The sequence below is a fragment of the Anomaloglossus baeobatrachus genome, chromosome 6 (genome assembly GCF_048569485.1).
Source record: "Anomaloglossus baeobatrachus isolate aAnoBae1 chromosome 6, aAnoBae1.hap1, whole genome shotgun sequence".
Taxonomy (NCBI): domain Eukaryota; kingdom Metazoa; phylum Chordata; class Amphibia; order Anura; family Aromobatidae; genus Anomaloglossus; species Anomaloglossus baeobatrachus.
The window spans coordinates 345845-368114 of NC_134358.1; the positions used below are offsets into that span (position 1 = coordinate 345845).

The 22270-nt window shown below is 48.8% G+C and overlaps 1 protein-coding gene across 2 annotated transcripts in view; it reads right to left on the bottom strand.

Annotated features, from left to right (window-relative positions):
* LOC142316896 (uncharacterized) overlaps positions 1-22270 on the bottom strand; it is a 105032-nt gene that overhangs the window by 33944 nt on the left and 48818 nt on the right. Inside the window, exons 2-3 of one of the 2 annotated variants that reach the window (XM_075352657.1) lie at positions 21212-21424; positions 17930-18523 (exon numbers count right to left, since the gene is read on the bottom strand). In XM_075352657.1, coding sequence (XP_075208772.1) covers positions 17930-18523; positions 21212-21424 — 807 coding nt within the window. Of the gene's footprint in view, positions 1-17929; positions 21425-22270 lie in introns of both variants that reach the window. The other variant, XM_075352656.1, reaches the window with a different exon arrangement.

Genomic DNA, 22270 nt, shown 5'->3' on the forward strand with positions numbered 1-22270 from the left:
ACACCACCAGGCAGCGGAGCCTGGCTCTGGGTCTCTGTGTTCAGACGCCATTTCCTCTGCGTCTTTTTCCTCTAACAGCAGACTTCTGGCTCCCTTTCTGTCCCGACGTCTCTGAACGCTTCCGCTCTCTTCACTTGCGAGGTCAGGACTCTGCAGGGGATCTCTGGGTAGCCACACCTCTTCGTGGGCGGTAACTTCTCCCAGCGCGGGCTGCTGTTGTTTTTCAGCGCGCTTTTCATGGTGGCAATATGGCGGCGCTTCCAATTTTCCAAGCGGACCGCCCAGGCACATGGTCACCTGTCTGAACAGGTCTAGTCCTTATCCTGTTCGTGACGCCAGATGTGAAGCCCCGAGAACGCTGTGTCGGTGCATTACCTTCAGGGACTCCACTGGCTCAGTCTGGTCACAGGTAGGAAACCTTCTTGTAGGATTGTCGTGACGCCACTCTCAGAATTGCGGTCAGTGCGGACCGCCACTGCAGGTTAAGGGACGCCTGGGGCTGATGGTGGGTGCAGTTAGTTGTAATAGCCTCCTGAGAGTGAGGCAAGCCCCAGGGCCCTGCGTAGGTGTGTAGAACCACAAGGCGCAGAATAACTCCACACAAGCAGGATGTCTTTCAGGGGTTTTACTCACAGTTGATGGCAGGGTGAGTAACCCGGGCGTAGCTGGGATGCACCAGGCTGGAACCAGGTATCCTTCAGGCTGACTGATGATGGTGACTACCGACTCGCCTTCCTTAGCCCTTGGTGGTTTGGGGTAACCCCGACTTTTAGTCCCTATGGGGGTCACCCAGGGAAGTTGCTGAAGCCTCTCTCCCCTTCGTTTGGTTGCGGTTTGCTTGTCGCCTGGACCAGATCACTCCAGCTGCTTGCCTCCTGTGAACTATGGGCCCTAACTGTGGCTACGTGGCTGCGGCTTTTGGGTGTTGTGGTGTGGGCTTTGAGGGCCCCACACCGGCAGGTTTAGCGAGGAAAGGTAGATCTATCCCCGCTCCGGGATCTGCCGCCCGTTTGGGCCTGGTACTCCCTAGCAGTCTCCTTACTTCCCACTCCGTGCTCTCTCTTTAGCTGAAGATGGATTTCGGGTAGCACTCCTAGGTGACCGTTCTCCCCCGTCGGTAGCCACTGCGCGGGCGCTGTTAGACTGCAACAGCCCCAGGGGTCTGCTCTCCTCTGAGCTCCCTGGACTCTGCACTAAACCGGCTCACTGCTCCTCCTCTCCTGTTCTTGCCTACGCCACCTAGCAACCAGGCTCTCTTACCACACCCCTTGAGTGGAGATGGAGGCTTTTGGCCCCCTCCACTATTCCAGTGGAGGTGAAGGCTTTGCCCCCTCCTGGGATCCCCAGGGGTCCTCCCAAAGGTACATGTGTGAGACCTGATCACTATGCGCCTGTGTAGTCACACCTCGGTCAGCCTTCTGGATTACCTGTATTGTACTGTCCCCAGCATGGGTGCAGTACTCAGTGGTGCCTGACCAGGTCAGGGGCGCCACATGTGCATGTGTCTACATATGTGTGCGTATCTGTGCATATGTTTGCCTGTCTGCATGTCTACATATGAGTGTGTGTGCCTGTGTCTACATATGTGTGCGTAACAAGTAATGGGGAACCCGAGCACTCAATAAGAGAGGAGAGGAAAATTTGAATGCAAGTGTTTTTATTCACAACCGACAAAAATTGCAAAATGTGAACCCTGACACAAAAGCAACAAACCAACGTTTCGGTTTATCAGACCTTTCTCAAGGTAGTTGCTTATAATAGAGACGCAGAGGTATACGGGTCACAGGGACAGCCGTCAGGGTAGAGGGTAAGTGGAGGGCGTCACATTCAGCATTAAGCGGTATCAGAATGGTGGTGATGTGAGGATTAAACACAGAGGCAGAGGAGGAGAGGAGAAGACGCCTGCTCATAGAGGACCATATAGTGCTGGAACAGCGGTGGCAGTGGTGATGGCAGCGTCAGCGTCAGCCGGACTTTTCTGTATTTAATTTACATATGTGTGCGTGTCTGTGCATGTGTTTGCCTTCTGGATTTCTACATATGTGTGCATATTTGTGTGCATGCATGTGGGTGTCTATGTGTGCGTTCGTCTGTTTATACATGTGGTTATATATGTATGCGTGTCTGTGTGAATATGTGCATGTGTCTGTCTACGTACACCAGCATATGTGTACATTTTTCTGTGTGTGTGCATGTCTATGTGTCTGCCTATGTGTACATGTGCTTGTCTGTGTGTGTGTCAGCATGTCTGTACATTTGTCTGTGTCTACATGAGGCACCCAAGGGCTTTGGGATACTCGGTCCTGGACCTTGTATTTACTGGGACGTATCACTGGGTGGCCGTCGTCCGGTTCCATGACCCTGGGGGTCACTTGAAAAGTAATTTTGTACAAGGGACAAATAAAAATAATGTGTTTTTTGTGACGCCATTTGCAGTATGCGGCTATATGGGGAAAGCCGCCGCTGCAAAGTCTCTCACTGCTGGGGCTGGTGGTATTAGGTAGCTTAGGTGTGATGGCCCTCCACAAGTAGAGCTAGGCCCCAGGGGGAGGATGATGGTGGTTGCAGTATGTAGATGCAGAGGTGTCGGAAAAATTCAGACAACACAGTGGCTGCGGTGTAACTTGTGCTTTACTCACTGCTTTGGAGTTGCTGCTACCCGGCTGGTGCTGGTCTCTACCAATCTGGTATTCCCTTTGTTCCAGTGCCGGTGTAGTGAACTGAGTAATTTGGTGAGCTTTACTTCCATGCACCCGTCTGTAGTTGGTAGGTCACCGTGGCCTGGAGCATTGTTGGGGTCCCCTCCAGTTGTCTCAGTCCTGGCCTATATTACAGGAAGCTTAAACCTCTTTTGGGTCAGACCTCTGTCCCCGTTCCCAGGTCACCTCTTTGCTGCTGTGCCCCGGACACTAACATTGGTAAGGTCCTTGATGATCCTCTCACTGGGCAGACTGTTATCAGGTGAGCCTGAAGCGTCTTCCTGAACTAGGGCTCTGTACCCCATCAGTGCTCAGTCCAGTGAGTACTTGCACCGTACCCTCCCTGGCAACTGTACTCCTTTTACTCGGTAAGTCACTTTACACTTTGTAAGCAAGTTAACTTCTGACTGACTGTCTATCTGACTCTTCACTATCTGACAAGATATCCGTCTTCTGTCCATGCCACTGACTAGCCCCTCCTCCTCCCAGGTTTCTGACTAGTGGATTGGATGAGTCCCAACCAATAGGTTGCCATCCATCATGTCCATCTCTAGCCTGTTACCCAGTCTGGGGAAAAAGTGCGTGGATTGTGTGTGTGTTGTGGTCGTTACCGGCACTGGTCTTCCAGGAATCAGGGGTTAGATGTAGTACCCTGTTGCACTTAACACTCAGGGGCGCCACATACATATGTAAGCATATATGTGTGTATGTGCGCATTTCTTTGTCTACATATGTGTGCCTGTCCTCATTTATGTGTGCATGTCTTCTTGTGTGTTCATGCCTGTGTGTTTACGAATGCATGAGTGTGTGCTTGTCTGCATGAGTGTTCATGTCTTGTGCATTTGTCTGCATATGTCTGTGTGCATTTGTCTGCATATGTATGTGTGCATTTGTATGCATGTGACTGCCTGTCTGTGTATGTCTGTGTGCATGTGTCTGTGTGTCTGTCTGCATACATTTGTCTGACTGTCTTCGTATATCTGTGTGTCTACGTATGTAAGCATGTGTGCATGTATGTTTCATAGTTTCATAGTTTTTAAGGTTGAAGGGAGACTCTAAGTCCATCTAGTTCAACCCGTAGCCTAACATGTTGATCCAGAGGAAGGCAAAAAAAACCCAATGTGTCAAATAAGCTCCAATGGGGAAAAAAATTCCTTCCTGACTCCACATACAGCAATCTACATACTTTTGCATGTCAGTGCATCTGCATATTTTAACATCACTGCTATGCGCCGCGCTCTGATGTCATCGCGTGGCCTTGCATGGGTGGGTGGCCATTTGAACGCACCAGATATGAAGCCGCAAGAGGACGCCAGGGGAGCGCAGGGAGGTGAAGAAAATCTTTTTGTTCCTCCCCCTGTGAATGGACAGAGTAGTGGGATAGGAGCCCAGGATGGGGCAGTTTAGGGGCCTGGGATGGAGGAACATAGGAGCTCAGGATGGGGCAGTTTAGGGGCCTAGGATGAAGAAACATAGGGACTCAGTATGGGGCAGTTTAAGGTCCTGGGATGGAAGAACATAGGGGCCTAGGATGGGAGATATTATTAAATACAGGGGGCCAGACATTATTGGTTATGGTGCCAAATACACTATGTGCAGAATTGTTAGGCAAGTTGCATTTTAGAGGATTTTTTTTTATTATTGATCAACAACTATGTTCACAATCAACCCAAAAGACTCATAAATATCAAAGCTTAATATTTTTGGAAGACATGCAAAAACAAAACCCAAAAAACTTAGTGACCAATATATCCACCTTTCTTTATGATGACACTCAACAGCCGACCATCCATAGATTCTGTCATTGCTTGATCTGTTTATGGTCAACATTGCGTGCAGCAGCCACCACAGCCTCCAGACACTGTTCCGAGAGGTGTGCTGTTTTCCCTCCCTGTAGATCTCACATTTTATGAGGGACCACAGGTTCTCTATGGGGCTCAGTTCAGGTGAACAAGGGGGATATGTCATTATTTTTTCATCTTTTAGACCTTTACTGGCCAGCCACGCTGTGGAGTAGTTGGATGCATGTGATGGAGCATTGTCCTGCATGAAAATCATGTTTTTCTTGAACGATACCGACCTCTTCCTGTACCACTGCTTGAAGAAGTTGTCTTCCAGAAACTGGCAGTAGGTCTGGGAGTTGAGCTTCACTCCATCCTCAACCCAAAAAGGTCCCACAAGTTCATCTTTGATGATACCAGCCCATACCAGTACGGCACCTCCACCTTGCTGGCCTCTGAGTCGGAGTGGAGCTCTCGGCCCTTTACTGATCCAGCCTCTGGACCATCCATCTGGCCCATCAAGAGTCACTCTCATTTCATCAGTCCATAAAACCTTTGAACAATCAGTCTTAAGATATTTCTTGGCTCAGTCATGACGTTTTATCTTATGTTTCTTGTTCAAAGGTGGTCGTTTTTCAGCTTTCCATACCTTGGCCATGTCCCTGAGTATGCAAATCAAAAAGTCTGTGGAGCCTCTGTTAGGAGTCTCGACTCAGAAACTAGCCAGATATCCCTCCGGGAAGGACCTAGCCAAGGAGTGGCTTTTTAGGAAACCACCGTAACCACCATATTAAGTGTCCCTTTTAGTCAATATCCAACTCTTTGACAACTTTAAAGATATGACAAGGGAAATACCAAGGCCAGGTATCCATCCACAGACAGCTGTTTTGGGGTATTGCCCCTCATCAGTGTAGAGTAGGATTTTGGCCAGGTGGGAGTGTGGCGCCCCTGACCTGGTCAGGCACCACTGAGTACTGCACCCATGCTGGGGACAGTACAAACAGGTAATCCAGAAGGCTGACCGAGGTGTGACTACACAGGCGCATAGTGATCAGGTCTCACACATGTACCTTTGGGAGGACCCCTGGGGATCCCAGGAGGGGGCGAAGCCGGTGCGAAGCCTCCATCTCCACTCAAGGGGTGTGGTAGAGAGCCTGGTTGCTAGGTGGCGTAGGCAGGCACAAGGGGAAAAGAGAAGGAGGAGTAAACAGTCTGAAGCAGAGTGTGGAGGAGTGAGGAGCATGGAAGTGGAGCTCAGACAGGAGCAGCAGTGCAGGTCCCACGAGTGAGCCAGTTTAGTGTGCAGCTCAGGAAGAGCAGGAGCAGACCCTGGAGCTGTTGCAGTCTAACAGCGTCCGCGCAGTGACTACCGACGGGGGAGAACGGTCACCTGGTAGTGCTGCCCGAACCCCACACACAGCTAGAGAGAGCAGCGTAGTGGAAAGTACGGAGACTGTCAGGGAGTACCAGGCCCAAACGGGCGGCAGATCCCGGTGCGGGGATAGATCCACCTTTCCTTGCTAAACCTGCCGGTGTGGGGCCCTCAAAGCCCACGCCACAACACCCCAAAGGCCGCAGCCACGTAGCCACAGTTAGGGCCCATAGTTCACAGGAGGCAAGCAGCTGGAGTGATCTGGTCCAGGCGACAAGCAAACGGCAAACAAACGAGGGGAGCAGCTACTTCCCTGGGTGACCCCCATAGGGACTAAAAGTCGGGGTTACCACAAACCACAGAAGGGCTAAGGAAGGCGAGTCGGTAGCCACCCTCATCAGTCAGCCTGAAGGATACCTGGTTCCAGCCTGGTTCATCCCAGCTACGCCCGGGTTACTCACCCTGCCATCAACAGTGAGTAAAACCCCTGAAAGACATTCTGCTTGTGTGGAGTTATTCTGCGCCTTGTGGTTCTACACACCTACACAGGGCCCTGGGGCTTGCCTCACTCTCAGGAGGCTATTACAACTGACTCCACCCACCATCAGCCCCAGGCATCCCTTAATCTGCAGTGGCGGTCCCCACTGACCGCAATTCTGAGAGTGGCGTCACGACAATCCTAGAAGAAGGTTTCCTACCTGTGACAAGATCCAGCTGAGTGGAGTCCCTGAAGGTAATGCACCGACACTGCACTTGTGGGGCTTCACATCTGGCGTCACGAACAGGATAAGGACTAGACCTGTTCAGACAGGTGACCATGTGCCTAGGCGGTCCGCTTGGAAAATTGGAAGCGCCGCCATATTGCCACCATGAAAAGCGCGCTGAAAAACAACAGCAGCCCGCGCTGGGAGAAGTTACCGCCCACGAAGAGGTGTGGCTACCCAGAGATCCCCTGCAGAGTCCTGACCTCGCAAGTGAAGAGAGCGGAGGCGTTCAGAGACGTCGGGACAGAAAGGGAGCCAGAAGCCTGCTGCTGGAAGAGGCAGAGCAGAAATTGAAGAGCCTGCAACTGGAGGCAGCGACGAGTCCACTGCTGGGAAATCGTGCAGAAGAAGGCGCAGAGGAAATGGCGTCTGAACGCAGAAACCCAGAACCAGGCTCCGCTGCCTGGTGGTATCGGGAGCTTGCCCAGTTCTGCGACCGACTGGAGACCCGGGTCGTAGAGCAGATCAGAGAGGAACGCACGGAGCTTCTGGAGATGGCTGCAGCGGTTCAGGCCTATGAGAGGGGAACCGCACGACGAGTGCCAGACCGAGCGGCGACGACTCAGACCCCGATGGTGCCACCGATGGGTGAGTCCAGTGTTGCCCCTGCGAGCGCGAGTGCCCCGACCCCTGCTGCCACGCCCGCGGTCCCTGAAGAGGCGCCCGGCGCGGCGACGCTGGACCAGGCCGCAGCAGCGATGCCCTGCCCGGCCCGCCAAGCTCAGGCCGCCACAGCGATGCCTTGCCCGGCCCGCAAAGATCCGGCTGCCACCGCGACCCTCATCCATGCCGCGGGTGTGACGCTGACCCAGGCCGCCGCCTTGCTAGGCCCGGCCCGCCAAGACCCCACCGCAGCAGCGACGCTCATCCACGCCGCAGGCGAGGTGCTGAACCAGGCCGCAGCCACGCCAGGTGCGGCCCGCCAAGCCCAGATCGCTGCAGCAACGCCCAGCCCAGCCTGCACAGATCCCATCGCAGCTGCGACGCCAATTCAGGCCGCCGCAGCGATGCCCTGCCCGGCCCGCCAAGAACCGGCCACAGTAGCGACGCCCGCTAAGACTCCAGCTGCGACCCTGATTGCAACTGCAACGCTGATCCAGGCCGCCGCCATGCAGGGCGCGGCCCGCCAAGACCAGGCCGCCGCCATGTCAGGCGCGGCCCGCCAAGACCAGGCCGCCGCCATGCAGGGCGCGGCCCGCCAAGACCAGGCCGCCGCCATGCAGGGCGCGGCCCGCCAAGACAAGAATGTACCTCTGTTTACCCCGGCCTGCAAGGCCAGAGCAGACACCGCTCCCCAGTCTAAGGAAGTCCCTGCTAGGAAGTCCCTGATAGGAGAGGACCCCGCATACTGGAAGCTGAAGGCTGATCTAGAGGCCCAGTTCCCACAGGAGATGGTGGATCGGTATCTGCTCCCTCCGCACACCCCCAAGGCGACTCCTGCAGCAACCACGCCAAAGAGTCCCTCGCCCGGGCCTGCTGATGAACACCCATCCCCGGCGCTGCCACAACAGGAGTGCTCAGAAGAACTAAGGGGGAGAGGAGGCCGGGAAGCTGAGGAGCTGACCCCGGAGCCATCAGCAGGGGATCCATGCCCAGAGCCATCAGCAGTGGATCCATGCCCTGCACCAGAGATGCTGCCGTATTCCCGCTGGGATGAAGAAAGCCCGACACCCTCTGCTGAAGAAGATCTGTCCAGGTACCTTTCCTGGGAGCCTGCAAACAGTGAAGCCGCAACCCAGCAGAACCCAGCCCGTAGGACACGGCGCCGTAGCAGAACAAGGGTTTCCCCTGCACCGCAGTCTCCAGAGCAGAAAGAAGTCATGGCCAGAGACTTGGAAGAGAAACGGTTCTTGAGAAGGGCCAAATCCCAGGTCAGAGGCCCACTTTGTCGTGGAGTTGTGGAAGATTTCAGCTTGAAGAGTGGATATGGTTTCATAGTTGCTCCTGGTATGAAGGAAGGCATCTTTGTTAATAGAAGAGACGTAAGAGCCCATTTGCCCAGAGGACATCCAGGAAGGAACCTAAGAACAGGAGATTCAGTGGAATTCACCATGCACCAAGGAGAAAGGGGATGGTATGCATTGGATGTTACACCATGTTCCAGAAATCCCTACAGTGAACCTGCTGTCTCAACAGAAAAAGAAACAGATACAGAAAAAGAAACAGATACAGAAGAAGAAAGAAAAGACAGAGATGGAGAAAGCAACAGGTGCCGCAGCCCTACAGGCCCAAGCCCTGGTGAGGAGGAATCTGCGTAAAGAAAAGTAAGAAGTACAGCAAGTTACAGTTGTTTTGACCAGTTTGCAACGTTTATAAGTTTAAGCATGTGCCCACATGAACTAATGTGAGAAACCCATAAACCTTAAGGCTATGAACTGGCTATAGCCACAAACTCTCGCAGTGTAAATGGTTACCCCAGAGGTACCACCACCAGAGCCAGCCTGTTTAGGGGCTTGGCTCACCTGCAACCAGGGAGCACGTCCGTTTATGGGGCCTTGGCTCGCCTGCAACCAGGGAGCACGTCCGTTTATGGGGCCTTGGCTCGCCTGCAACCAGGGAGCACGCCTGTTTATGGGGCCTGGCTCTCCACCACAAAGAGGGTACCTGGTCAGCACCAACCGTGAAGGCCGCCTTTGGATCCTGCCAGAAGTGGCTGAAGGCGCGGCTTCACCAGGCCAGGTATACCCTGAGACCACCAGCCCATGAAAGCCGCCTCTACATCCTGCCAGAAGTGGCTGAAGGCGCGGCCAACGTGAGAGGGTTTAGGGTGGGTTAACGGACTTGTGGGTGGAGGGTGGTGATGTATGGTACCTGGTGGTTTTAAAATGTTTTACCATGTTTTAATGTTTTATGCATTTTAAAATGTTGTCTTGCAGCCCGAGGACGTGCTGGTGATAACTAAGGGGGAATGTGGCGCCCCTGACCTGGTCAGGCACCACTGAGTACTGCACCCATGCTGGGGACAGTACAAACAGGTAATCCAGAAGGCTGACCGAGGTGTGACTACACAGGCGCATAGTGATCAGGTCTCACACATGTACCTTTGGGAGGACCCCTGGGGATCCCAGGAGGGGGCGAAGCCGGTGCGAAGCCTCCATCTCCACTCAAGGGGTGTGGTAGAGAGCCTGGTTGCTAGGTGGCGTAGGCAGGCACAAGGGGAAAAGAGAAGGAGGAGTAAACAGTCTGAAGCAGAGTGTGGAGGAGTGAGGAGCATGGAAGTGGAGCTCAGACAGGAGCAGCAGTGCAGGTCCCACGAGTGAGCCAGTTTAGTGTGCAGCTCAGGAAGAGCAGGAGCAGACCCTGGAGCTGTTGCAGTCTAACAGCGTCCGCGCAGTGACTACCGACGGGGGAGAACGGTCACCTGGTAGTGCTGCCCGAACCCCACACACAGCTAGAGAGAGCAGCGTAGTGGAAAGTACGGAGACTGTCAGGGAGTACCAGGCCCAAACGGGCGGCAGATCCCGGTGCGGGGATAGATCCACCTTTCCTTGCTAAACCTGCCGGTGTGGGGCCCTCAAAGCCCACGCCACAACACCCCAAAGGCCGCAGCCACGTAGCCACAGTTAGGGCCCATAGTTCACAGGAGGCAAGCAGCTGGAGTGATCTGGTCCAGGCGACAAGCAAACGGCAAACAAACGAGGGGAGCAGCTACTTCCCTGGGTGACCCCCATAGGGACTAAAAGTCGGGGTTACCACAAACCACAGAAGGGCTAAGGAAGGCGAGTCGGTAGCCACCCTCATCAGTCAGCCTGAAGGATACCTGGTTCCAGCCTGGTTCATCCCAGCTCCGCCCGGGTTACTCACCCTGCCATCAACAGTGAGTAAAACCCCTGAAAGACATTCTGCTTGTGTGGAGTTATTCTGCGCCTTGTGGTTCTACACACCTACACAGGGCCCTGGGGCTTGCCTCACTCTCAGGAGGCTATTACAACTGACTGCACCCACCATCAGCCCCAGGCATCCCTTAATCTGCAGTGGCGGTCCCCACTGACCGCAATTCTGAGAGTGGCGTCACGACAATCCTAGAAGAAGGTTTCCTACCTGTGACAAGATCCAGCTGAGTGGAGTCCCTAAAGGTAATGCACCGACACTGCACTTGTGGGGCTTCACAGGAGCAATGCCTAGTAGACCAACAAGACAAAACAATCACTGATCTCGGGGAGACCAGCCAGAGAAAACACTGCCAGCAGCCAACGAGGGCGCGCAACACAGTAAAATCCTAGGTGCATTGCCCCCTGGGAAATATGCAAATCAAAAAAGTCCTTAGAGCCTCTGTTAGGAGTCTCGACACAGAAACTAGCCAGATATCCCTTCAGGAAGGACCTAGCCAAGGAGTGGCTCTTTTTAGGATGAGGGGCAATACCCCGAAACAGCTGTCTGTGGATGGATACCTGGCCTTGGTATTTCCCTTGTCATATCTTTAAACTTGTCAAAGAGTTGGATATTGACTAAAAGAGCCACTTAATATAGCGGTTACGGTGGTTTCCTAAAAAGAGCCACTCCTTGGCTAGGTCCTTCCCGGAGGGATATCTAGCTAGTTTCTGTGTCGAGACTCCTAACGGAGGCTCCACGGACTTTTTTGATTTGCATATCTCCCAGGGGGCAATGCACCTAGGATTTCACTGTGTTGAGCGCCCTCGTTGGCTGCCGGCAGTGTTTTCTCTGGCTCGTCTCCCAAGATAAGTGATTGTTTTGTCATGTCCCTGAGTATGGCATACCTTGTGCTTTTTAATACTCCAGTAATGTTGCACCTCTGAAATATGGCCAAACTGGTGGCAAATGGCATCTTGGCAGCTTGATTTTCCTCAATTCATGGGCAGTTATTTTGCGCCTTTTTTGCCCAACACGCTTCTTGCGACCCTGTTGGCTATTTGCCATGAAACGCTTGATTGTTCGGTGATCACGCTTCAAAAGTTTGGCAATTTCAAGACTGCTGTATCCCTCTGCAAGACAGCTCACAATTTTGGACTTTTCAGAGCTCGTCAAATCTCTCTTCTGACCCATTTTGCCAAAGGAAAGGGAAGTTGCCTAATAATTAAGCACACCTTATATAGGGTGTTGTGTCATTACACCGCACTCCTCCTCATTACAGAGGCACATCACCGGATTTACTTCATTGGTAGTTGGCTCTCATCCTATACAGCTTGGAGTAGGACAACATGTATAAAAAGTATCATGATCAAAATACTCATTTGCCTAATAATTCTGCACACAGTGTAGTGGAGATAATTACTGTAGGGGCAAATTAGTGGACATTATTACTGCCATAATATAATTTAATTTTGAGGATACTATTGTCTATGGGGGGAAACAAAAGTCTGACGTAGTTTAGAAATTGGTGTGTAATGTTCTCTGAGAGTGATTAGCTATAGGTGACTGTTATTTTCTGTAGAGTCATGTCAGGAAGAAGTAATATCGGTCAATGCCGGATGAAGAGGAAAACAAAGATGAATAACCTCAGCTAAAGATATAACTGGTAAGTCAGTGTATTTCATGTACACACACAATATATACAGAGTTCCTCTGTATAATGTCACTGGTGATCACTGTATCACCTGTACACTATACACATGCACTATATACAGAATTCATGTCTATAATGTCACCGGTGATCATTGTATTACTATTACACTGACACTATATACAGAGTGTCTGTGTATAATGTCACTGGTGATCACTGTATTACCTGTACACTATACAGATACACTATATACAGAGCTCCTGTGTATGTTTTCACTGGTAAGTCAGTGTATTACATGTACACTGTCATGGGGTTCTTCTCCCATATCACACGATCAACAGAGCGAGAGATGGCTATACAATCCAAAGGGCATTTATTCCAAGCAAATCAAATGGTCCATAACATAATCCACAAAACAGAGGGTAAAATTGACCAGTAGTGGCATAAATATCCCCATCTCTATGAGAAGTCATAGCTTCTCCCAGAGGATCAATCCTTCTTCCTTCAAGTTCTCAAACAGACTGCCTAAGGGTATGTGCACACGTTGCTTTTTTTTCCGCGCGGAAAAAAACGCACCCTCTGGCAGAGGGGAGAATTGTAAACAATGCTTTTTGAGAAACAACGCATCGAAAACGCATGCGTTTTTCATGCGTTTTTCATGCGTTTTTCATGCGTTTTTTTAGGTGCGTTTTTTAAGACTTGTCAGTGATAATAAAGTTGGTTGAACACAGACCTTTGGAAAAAAAAACCTGTGATGTCATTTCCTTCTCCACATTCTGTTTGGATAAATGGGAGGGCTTGGAATGGAAGGAGCACCATTTGAATTTTGGAAAAGTTGAAATAAACTTCGCGCACCAAGCCCCTTAGGTACCTATACGTCAGAAAACCCCCACAAGTGACCCCATTTTGGAATCTGCACCCATCAAGGATTTTATTCAGGAGTATATTAAGCATTTTGAATCCACAGCTACTTCACCCAAAATGTTGCTGTAGCAACAATATTCTCACTTTTAGGCCCGCTTCACACGTCAGTGAAAAACACTGACGTTTTTCACTGGCGTGTAAAACACGCACATGTCCCTCCGTGTGCCGTGAATCACGGCACACGTGGGTTGTCTAAGTGCAATCCGGGCTCCGTTCTCCGTGGCCCGTGATTGCACTTAGAGATTAACTCACCTGCACCCGCTCCCGCTCTCCATGGTGCTGATCGCTCCCGCGGTGCAGCATCCGGCCGGCGCTGACCCCCGCAGCAGCTGCTTCCGGGTCGGCTGTGTCGTGCATCATGAATATGCGTGACAATAATGAGCCGGCTCAGAAGCAGCAGGCTGCACGGGCTGCAGAGGACATCGCTGGACGCCGGGTGAGTTAAAATGTTTTTTATTTTAAAAGCACGTTTTTTTCTGGCACGTGTTTCACGGATCACACCACTGCGTGGTCCGTGGGACATCAGTGATGCCAGAAAAAAATGGACATGTCTCCGTGCGGCAATCACGCACACGCGGGTACGCCGCATGGAGACACGTGCAGTGAAAAATCACTGACGTGTGAGCAGACCCATTCATTATAATGGGTCTGCGTATGTCAGTGATCCTGGTACGTTTAAAAAAAAGGACAAACGTACCAGAATCACTGACGTGTGAAAGGGGCCTAAGGCTATGTGGCCATGATCCAGCGACACGGCGTCTAGTACAGTGTCAGCCTTCCTGCAGCTGCCCATGCCCACGATTTGGGTTCAGGCTGCTGTGGAGCTCTATGCTACCTGCAGAGAACACTCTCGTCTCCGCAGCATAAATTGACATGCTGAGGCTCGGGAAGCCACGCTACCGGTCAGTTTATGCTGCGGAGAAAAGAAGCACAGTGGGCATGGGATCTCCAAAAATCCTTCCACTGTGCTTCTACTGCACAACGCAGCGTTATGGACGCAGGGAAAACACTCAGCGCCCATAACGCTGCAAACCCTGATTGTGGGCACACAGCCTAAAAAGCGTCAATGGATGAAGGGATGTCAAATATATATAACGTCCCACCCCCGCCTGCATATTCTAAGCTGGCACCTTTAGTACCTTTCATGTGGCACTAAAGGGTGCCTAGCTTAGTATTTATCCAATAAAAAAAAAAAAATAAAAAAATGAAAAAAATGGCGTGGGGTCCCCCCTATTTTTGATAGCCAGTCAGGGTAAAGCAGACAGCTGTAGCCTGCAAACCACAGCTGGCAGCTTCATCTTGGCTGGTGATCAATTTGGAGGGCTCCCCATGTTTTTTTTTTTATTTATAAATAAAGAATAAAAAAAAAAATAACGTGGGGTCCCCCCAAATTAGATCACCAGCCAAGGTGAAGCTGACAGCTGGGGTCTGGTATTCTCAGGGTGGGAAGAGCCATGGTTATTGGACTCTTCCCAGCCTAAAAATAGCAGGCCACAGCCGCCCCAGAAGTGGCGCATCCATTAGATGCGCCAATCCTGGCGCTTCGCCCCAACTCATCCCGCGCCCTGGTGCGTTGGCTAACGGGGTAATAAATGGGGTTGTTACCAGATGTGTAATGTCACCTGGCATCAAGCCCAGCAATTAGTGATGTCACGGCGTCTATCAGACACCCGACATAACTAATTGACAGTAAACAAAAGCAAAAAAAGACAACAAAAAATGTTTTATTAGAAAAAACACTCCCCAAATCATTCTCTTGTTCTCCAATTTAATCAAAAAAAATGGGTCCGCAGAAATCCATATGGATGTCCCACGTCGCCTCTGGACCTTCTAGAATATGGGGGCACGTTCAGGAAACGTATCCCCCATTTTCTAGGAGGGCAGACCCTCCATTTGAGGAGAGTGGGTGCCAAAAATCTGCACCCACTCTCCCCGGGTCACAGCTGCAGACTGCGAGCAGCCAGCACAGCTCTCTGAACACAGTGCTGGCTGTCAGCTGCTCTGCTCATGTGACCGGCCGGCGTCTGCTGTGAAGGAGGAGGGAGCCGCGGGGGATCAGCGCTGCGACCGGACAGGTATGTATGACACCGGGGGGAATAGGGGGTGAACGGGCAGGGCCTGGGGAACAGTTTTCTGTCGCATGTGTTATTGCACATGCGACAGAAATCATAGGAGCAGGGCGGCCGGTGCGCTACTGTGCGCGCGGCCATGTTGGATTTTCGGGAGGGGGGTCGGGGGTCAGGGCGGGCACTTTGGCGACACCGGGGGCTTTGCCAGGAAGTGAGGTCAACAGGAAACCTCTTGACCTCACTTCCAGGTAAATGCCTGCGTTCTGGCGTGCCGACAAAGGCCGCGGACCGCAACAAAAAAGCAGGTCCATGCGGTGTAGCTGCGTTCTGACCCCACATCATTGATTTCAATGGGGGAGAGAACGCAGCCACAACGCACAAAAGAAGTGACATGCTGCTTTTCTTTCCGCACCGATTTTTGGCATCCAAAACGCTGCGGAAAGAAACGCAGCATGTGCACTGATTTTTCAGCTTTCCCATACACTTTGCTGGGAAAGCTGAACGCATGCAATTTGCCACTGAAACGCTGCGGTTCAAAACGCAGCGTTTCCGCGGTAAAAAACGCATCGTGTGCACACAGCCTAATTCTTGAGGTAAGCAGAGAGTTTGGGTGGATCTCACGCCCCCTCCCCCGACTTAGGAACAAAAGGCTGGCAGGGGAGGAATTAAACCTGCAAATGAGACAATAATAGAAAAGGAAAAGAGTTCCAGCGCCAGGAATGAGAAAATTAAAAATCCATTTTATTGTGCCAATGCATATTAAAATTCCAGCAGGTACAGCATATCAGTCGGATGGCAGCAGAACAACGCGTTTCGACGCCTCAGGTCTTAATCATGTTCTCAGAACACAGAACATGATTAAGACCTGAGGCGTCGAAAAGCGTTGTTCTGCTGCCATCCGACTGATATGCTGTACCTGCTGGAATTTTAATATGCATTGGCACAATAAAATGGATTTTTAATTTTCTCATTCCTGGCGCTGGAACTCTTTTCCTTTTCTATTATTGATTGACTGCCAAGTCAAATCCGTGCGCAGGATCTGGAACACACCAGCAAGGCAGTACGGTGAGCTGGATTACCCCTCTCCCTCTGCAAATGAGACAATGTACACATAAGGAATACAGAATGGACAGTGAACCATGCCCAAACATTAACCCATACAAAATGGTACACAATCCACAATATTCCACCATCACATACACACACACACACACACACACACACACACACACTATACTTTATATACAGAGCTCCTGTTTATAATGTCAATGGTGATCACTGTGTTACCTGTACACTATATACAGAATTCCTATGTATAATGTCACCAGTGATCACTGTATTACTTGTACACTGACACTATATACAGAGCTCTTGTGTATAATGGCACTGATGGTAATATTAGTGTTATTAGTAATGTGATTTTTATTTATGATCATTATTTTAGTATTATTCAGTCACTATGTGGTCTGGTCATGGGGTGTTGGTATTTGACCCTTGTATGTGGTTGTATTTGTTCACTATGTCGTCATAATATGTGGTTTGGTCATAGTATAGTGGTATTTACCTCTTGTTTGTGGTATTATTTGGTCATTATGTAGTCTGGCCATGGAGTTACAGTATTTCTCCCTTGTATGTAGTTGTATTTGGTCATTATGTGGTGGTAATGTAACGGGGTGCCGGGGGTGCCTCGGGGATTGTAGTCGTGGCCCCTTTGCTTGGCAGGCTAACCCCCGGCCCCGCCGTCACTAAACCCCCGGCCCCGCCGTCACTATTGGGACAGGGGATTGTTCTGTGGGGCAGAGTGTGGTGGAAGAGAGCACTCTGTCAGACGCAGGAAGACTTTGCAGGCGGAGATCAGTTGAACCAAACAACATGTTTATTGCACAGAGTTTCACAACAGGCTCAATGCACGGATCTTGTAATACGCAGTCACACCTCCTGCCGGGGAAAGCTTTTCTTGTCGTCTCCTCTGAGAGTGGGGATGTGCCCGGCTACTCTACTTCACCTGGGCTCCCACTACGGCTACCGCAGACTTGACCCACCCAACTCTGTTTCACCCTAGAGGACACTTTGTCTTTCTTTTCTTCGCTAGCTGTCAACTTAGCTCCCACACTCTGCCCCCGTTGCTCCTTCTCCCCCGTCCCGGACTCAACTCCCTCAAAACTCACACTTTTTCTCTCCAACCCTTTCTCTCCCTCCCCCTTCTGCTGCCGGCTCCTCCTTTCTCCTGCACTGTTTCTATGGGGACAGCCGTCCCACCCGGCCACTAGGGGAAACCCATCTATACAGTAGAAATAGAGTAAAACATAAACATTAACGGCTTTGTCTACCCCAGCGGGGGTATCTTCAGGGGGGAAAACTGTGCCTCCTTGTAAGGGGTCCGTCCACCCCTTACAGTAACATGTTTTCTGGGGCCCAATTAGAAATTCTGCTCTGGGACCCCATGATTTCTATGTACGCCCCTGCTGTGAATATAGCTCTTGGTTTTATAAAATACTTTTGTGAAAGCTGCAAAATGGAAAACATTATGCAGCAATACTGAGCATTGTAGCTGTGAATCCAGCTCTGGAATGAGAAAAACACTTTAGAGAGCTGCATCATGGCGGACAATTATGCAGCAATACTGAGCAGAGTAGATGTGAATCCAGATCTGGTACAGGATAACGCACTTCAATGACAGCTGCAACATGGAGGACATTATAAAGTATAGTAGAGTTGATGTGAATCTAGCTTTGGTGTGAGATAAAACACTTAGTAGAAAGCTGTAAATCAGACTCTCACAATTTTTTTCACTCCGTGCTTATCTGTCTTCACTCGAACTTAAGTCTAAATTAGTTATTAAAATCACACATAACTTACCGACTGTTCCATTTTGTAAAGGGGTTGTGGTAGTAGTAACTTCATCGCTGGTGGAAGTATTGGTCACAGTGCTGATGGTTGTATCTGCCTTTGAGATTGGTGGTGGAGTAGTGCTATTTGGAGTACTTGTTAGTAAAGTAGTATTAGGTACAGACGTGGGACTCATGTTAGTGCTGGTTGTGGTATTGGTCACAGGGTTGGTAATTGTATGTTCCGTAATAATTGAGGACAATGAAATCGTTGAGCGCAGAGTAGTCCTTCTTGTTGAACCTTGTGAGGTACTTGTTAGTAAAGTGGCATAGGTCCCAGAAGTTGCGCTCATTACCATGCTGGGGACAATAGCTGTTGAAGGTAAGATGGAGGTAGATGATTTGGGAATATTGGTTGTAGCATTCGTCCCTAGGCTGATGATACTTGAAGGTGTAGATACTGTGACTGTTGTGGAGTCCACATTGGCTTCGGTACTTATTGCTGGAGAAGTGTTGCTGGTCACTGTGGTCATAATTGTTGTGCTATTAGGTGGAGCAGTAGATACATCAAAGCTTGTGGTTACATTTCCAGAGGACACAGTCTCAGGTGAAAAAGAAAGTTCTGCTGTAGGAAATGTAGAAATGTAATTACTTACATTAGGCAGCATGGTAGAGGTTGCTGGTATGGAAACAGATGACAGTTCAGTTGCGGTTGGGATGTTTGTAGACGGTGACGACCTATCTGGGTGTGCGGTGTATGTTTGAACGATGGTGGATCCAGTCGTAGTAACACCAGAAGTAACCACTGGGTCTAATCCCTCAGTTGTAACTATGGTAGGATTTATATTGGGAGATGTACCTAATCCCTCATTTGTACCTATATCAGTAGTTGTATCTACAGTGTGACTGATATCATTAATTGTTTCTATGATAGGACTGACAACAGTAGTTGTATCTAGAGTAGAACTGATATCAGTAGTTGTATCCACAGTAGGACTTATATCAGTGGTTGTATCTATGGTAGGACTGATATTGGTAGTTGTACCTATAGTAGCTTTGATATCAGTAGTTCTATCTATGGTAGGACTGATATCAGTAGTTCTACCTATGGTAGGACTGATATCAGTAGTTCTATCTATGGTAGGACTGATAACAGTAGTTGTATATATGGTAAGATTGATATCAGTAGTTGTATCTACAGTGTGACTGATATCAGTAGTTGTATCTATGGTAGGACTGATATCAGTAGTTGTATCTACAGTGTGACTGATATCGCTAATTGTTTCTATGATATGACTGATAACAGTAGTTGTATCTAGAGTAGAACTGATATCAGTAGTTGTATCTACAGTAGGACTTATATCAGTAGTTGTATCTACAGTAGAACTGATATCAGTGGTTGTATCTATGGTAGGACTGATATTGGTAGTTGTAGCTATAGTAGGAATGATATCAGTAGTTGTATCTACAGTAGGACTTATATCAGTAGTTGTATCTACAGTAGAACTGAGATCAGTTGTTGTATCTATGGTAGGACTGATATTGGTAGTTGTATCTATAGTAGGACTGATATCAGTAGTTGTATCTACAGTAGGACTGATATCAATGGTTGTATCTACAGTAGGACTGATATCAGTTGTTGTATCTACAGTAGGCCTGATATTGGTAGTTTTATCTACAGTAGCACCGATATCAGTAATAGTACCTACAATAGGACTGATATCAGTAGTTCTATATACAGTAGGACTGATAGTAGTAGTAGTACCCATAGTAGGACTGATATCTGTAGTTGTATATATGGTAAGATTGATATCAGTAGTTATATCTGCTGTATGACTGATATTGCTAATTGTTTCTATGATAGAACTGATATCAGTAGTTGTATCTACAGTAGGACTGATATCAGTAGTTGTGTCTACAGTAGGACTGATATTAGTAGTTGTATCTATGGTAGGACTGATATCAGTAGTTGTATCTGTGGTAGGACTGATATCAGTAATTGTATCTGTGGTAGGAGGGATATCAGAAGTTGTATCTACAGAAGGACTGATATTAGTAGTTGTGTTTACAGTAGCACTGATATCAGTAGTTGTGTCTATAGCAGGAGTAATATCAGTGGTTGTATCTACAGTAGGACTGCTATCAATAGTTGTATCTACATTAGGACTGATATCAGTAGTTGTGTCTAGGGTAGGACCGATATCAGTAGTTGCATCTACAGTAGGACTGATATCAGTAGTTGTGTCTACAGTAGGACTGATATCAGTAGTTGTACCTACAGTAGAACTGATATCCGTAGTTGTGTCTACAGTAAGACTGATATCAATAGTAGTATCTACAGTAGGACTGATATCCGTAGTTGTGTCTACAGTAAGACTGATAGCAATAGTAGTTCCTACAGTTGGACTGATATCAGTAGTTGTATATATAGTAGGACTGATGGTAGTCGTACCCACAGTAGGACTAATATCAGTAGTTGTATCTGCTGTACGACTGATATTGCTAATTGTTTCTATAATAGGACTGATATCAGTGGTTGTGTCTATGGTAGAACTGATATCACTAGTTGTATCTAGGGTAGGACTGATATCAGGAGTTGTATCTATGGTAGGACTGATATCAGGAGTTGTATCTAGGGTAGGACTGATATGAGTAGTTGTATCTATGGTAGGATGGAAATAATTAGTTGTATCTATGGTAGGACTGATACGAGTAGTTGTATCTATGGTAGGACCGATATCAGTAGTTGTATCTAGGGTAGGACTGATATCAGTAGTTGTATCTACGGTAGGACTGGTATGAGTAGTTGTATCTATGGTAGGACTGACATAATTAGTTGTATCTATGGTAGGACCGATATAATTAGTTGTATCTATGGTAGAACTGATATCAGTAGTATCTATGGTAGGACCGATATAATTTGTTGTATCTATGGTAGGACCGATATAATTAGTTGTATCTATGGTAGGACCGATATAATTAGTTGTATCTACGGTAGAACTGATATCAGTAGTATCTATGGTAGGACCGATATAATTTGTTGTATCTATGGTAGGACCGATATTATTAGTTGTATCTATGGTAGGACCGATATAATTAGTTGTATCTATGGTAGGACTGATATCAGTAGTTGAATCTATGGTAGGACCGATATAATTAGTTGTATCTATGGTAGGACTGCTATTGTTTGTTGTATCTGGTCTGTCAGTTGTATCTACAATAGTGCTGGTGTCAATAGTTGCATTTATTCCTTCAGTTGTATCTGACATCAAACTATTATCAGTGGTTGTATCATTGATATTCTTTGATGTACCGGTTGTTGATGTAGCCTGGCTTCCATCAGGGTCGACCATGGTGTAGATATTGATCTCTGGTGATTTGGAAGATAAGATGCTGCCATCTTCAGTGTCCTCAGCTGTAGTGCCAGGCTCTGGTGGAGGTATGTACGTCTGTTCTGTTCCTATAGATGATGGATCAGGTGATGTATATGTGGTTGTGATTGACTGAGTGACAGTACGAGCAATAGCTGCAAGGGAAAATAAATGGTAATATATGAGAGTGATAAATTAAAAAAAACAACAATATTACATAATATGGCTATAGAAGTATCGTGAAAGCTGACAACGACATCCAGTTGTTCAAGAGGCTTACAAGTCGCAGCAAATTTAACTCTGTTAAAAAGGTTTTTGCTGAATATGTTATCCAACACTCAAGCAGTTTGCGAACGGTGCAAGAATGATCCTAATATATTCTGTTACATTTGTAATTGTTTTACAACACCCAAAGGGAAAATGAATGAGGCTTTGTGAGCTTATCATGCATATTTCAGGGTTAAACTGGATGACCAAGAAAAACCTTGGGCACCACATAAAGTGTTCAGTATGTGTTGAAGGCCAGGGACAGTGGACTAAAGGTCCAGTCACACTAAACAACTTACCAGCGATCCCAACAACGATAGGGATCGCTGGTAAGTTGCTAGGACGTTGCTGGTGAGATGTCACACTGCGACGCTCCAGCGATCCCACCAGCAACCTGACCTGGCAGGGATCGCTGGAGCGTCGCTACACGCCGCGTGGAAGATGCTGCGCTTGGTAACTAAGGTAAATATCGGATAACCAACCCGATATTTACCTTGGTTACCAGCGCACGCAGCTACACGTGCAGAGAGCAGGGAGCAGCGCACACCGCTTAGCGCTGGCTCTCTGCTCTCATAGTTACAGCACACATCGGGTTAATTAACCCGATGTGTCCTGCAGCTACATGTGCACAGAGCAGGAGCCGGCACTGACAGTGAGAGCGGCGGAGGCTGGTAACGAAGGTAAATATCGGGTAACCAAGGACAGGGCTTCTTGGTTACCCGATGTTTACTGTG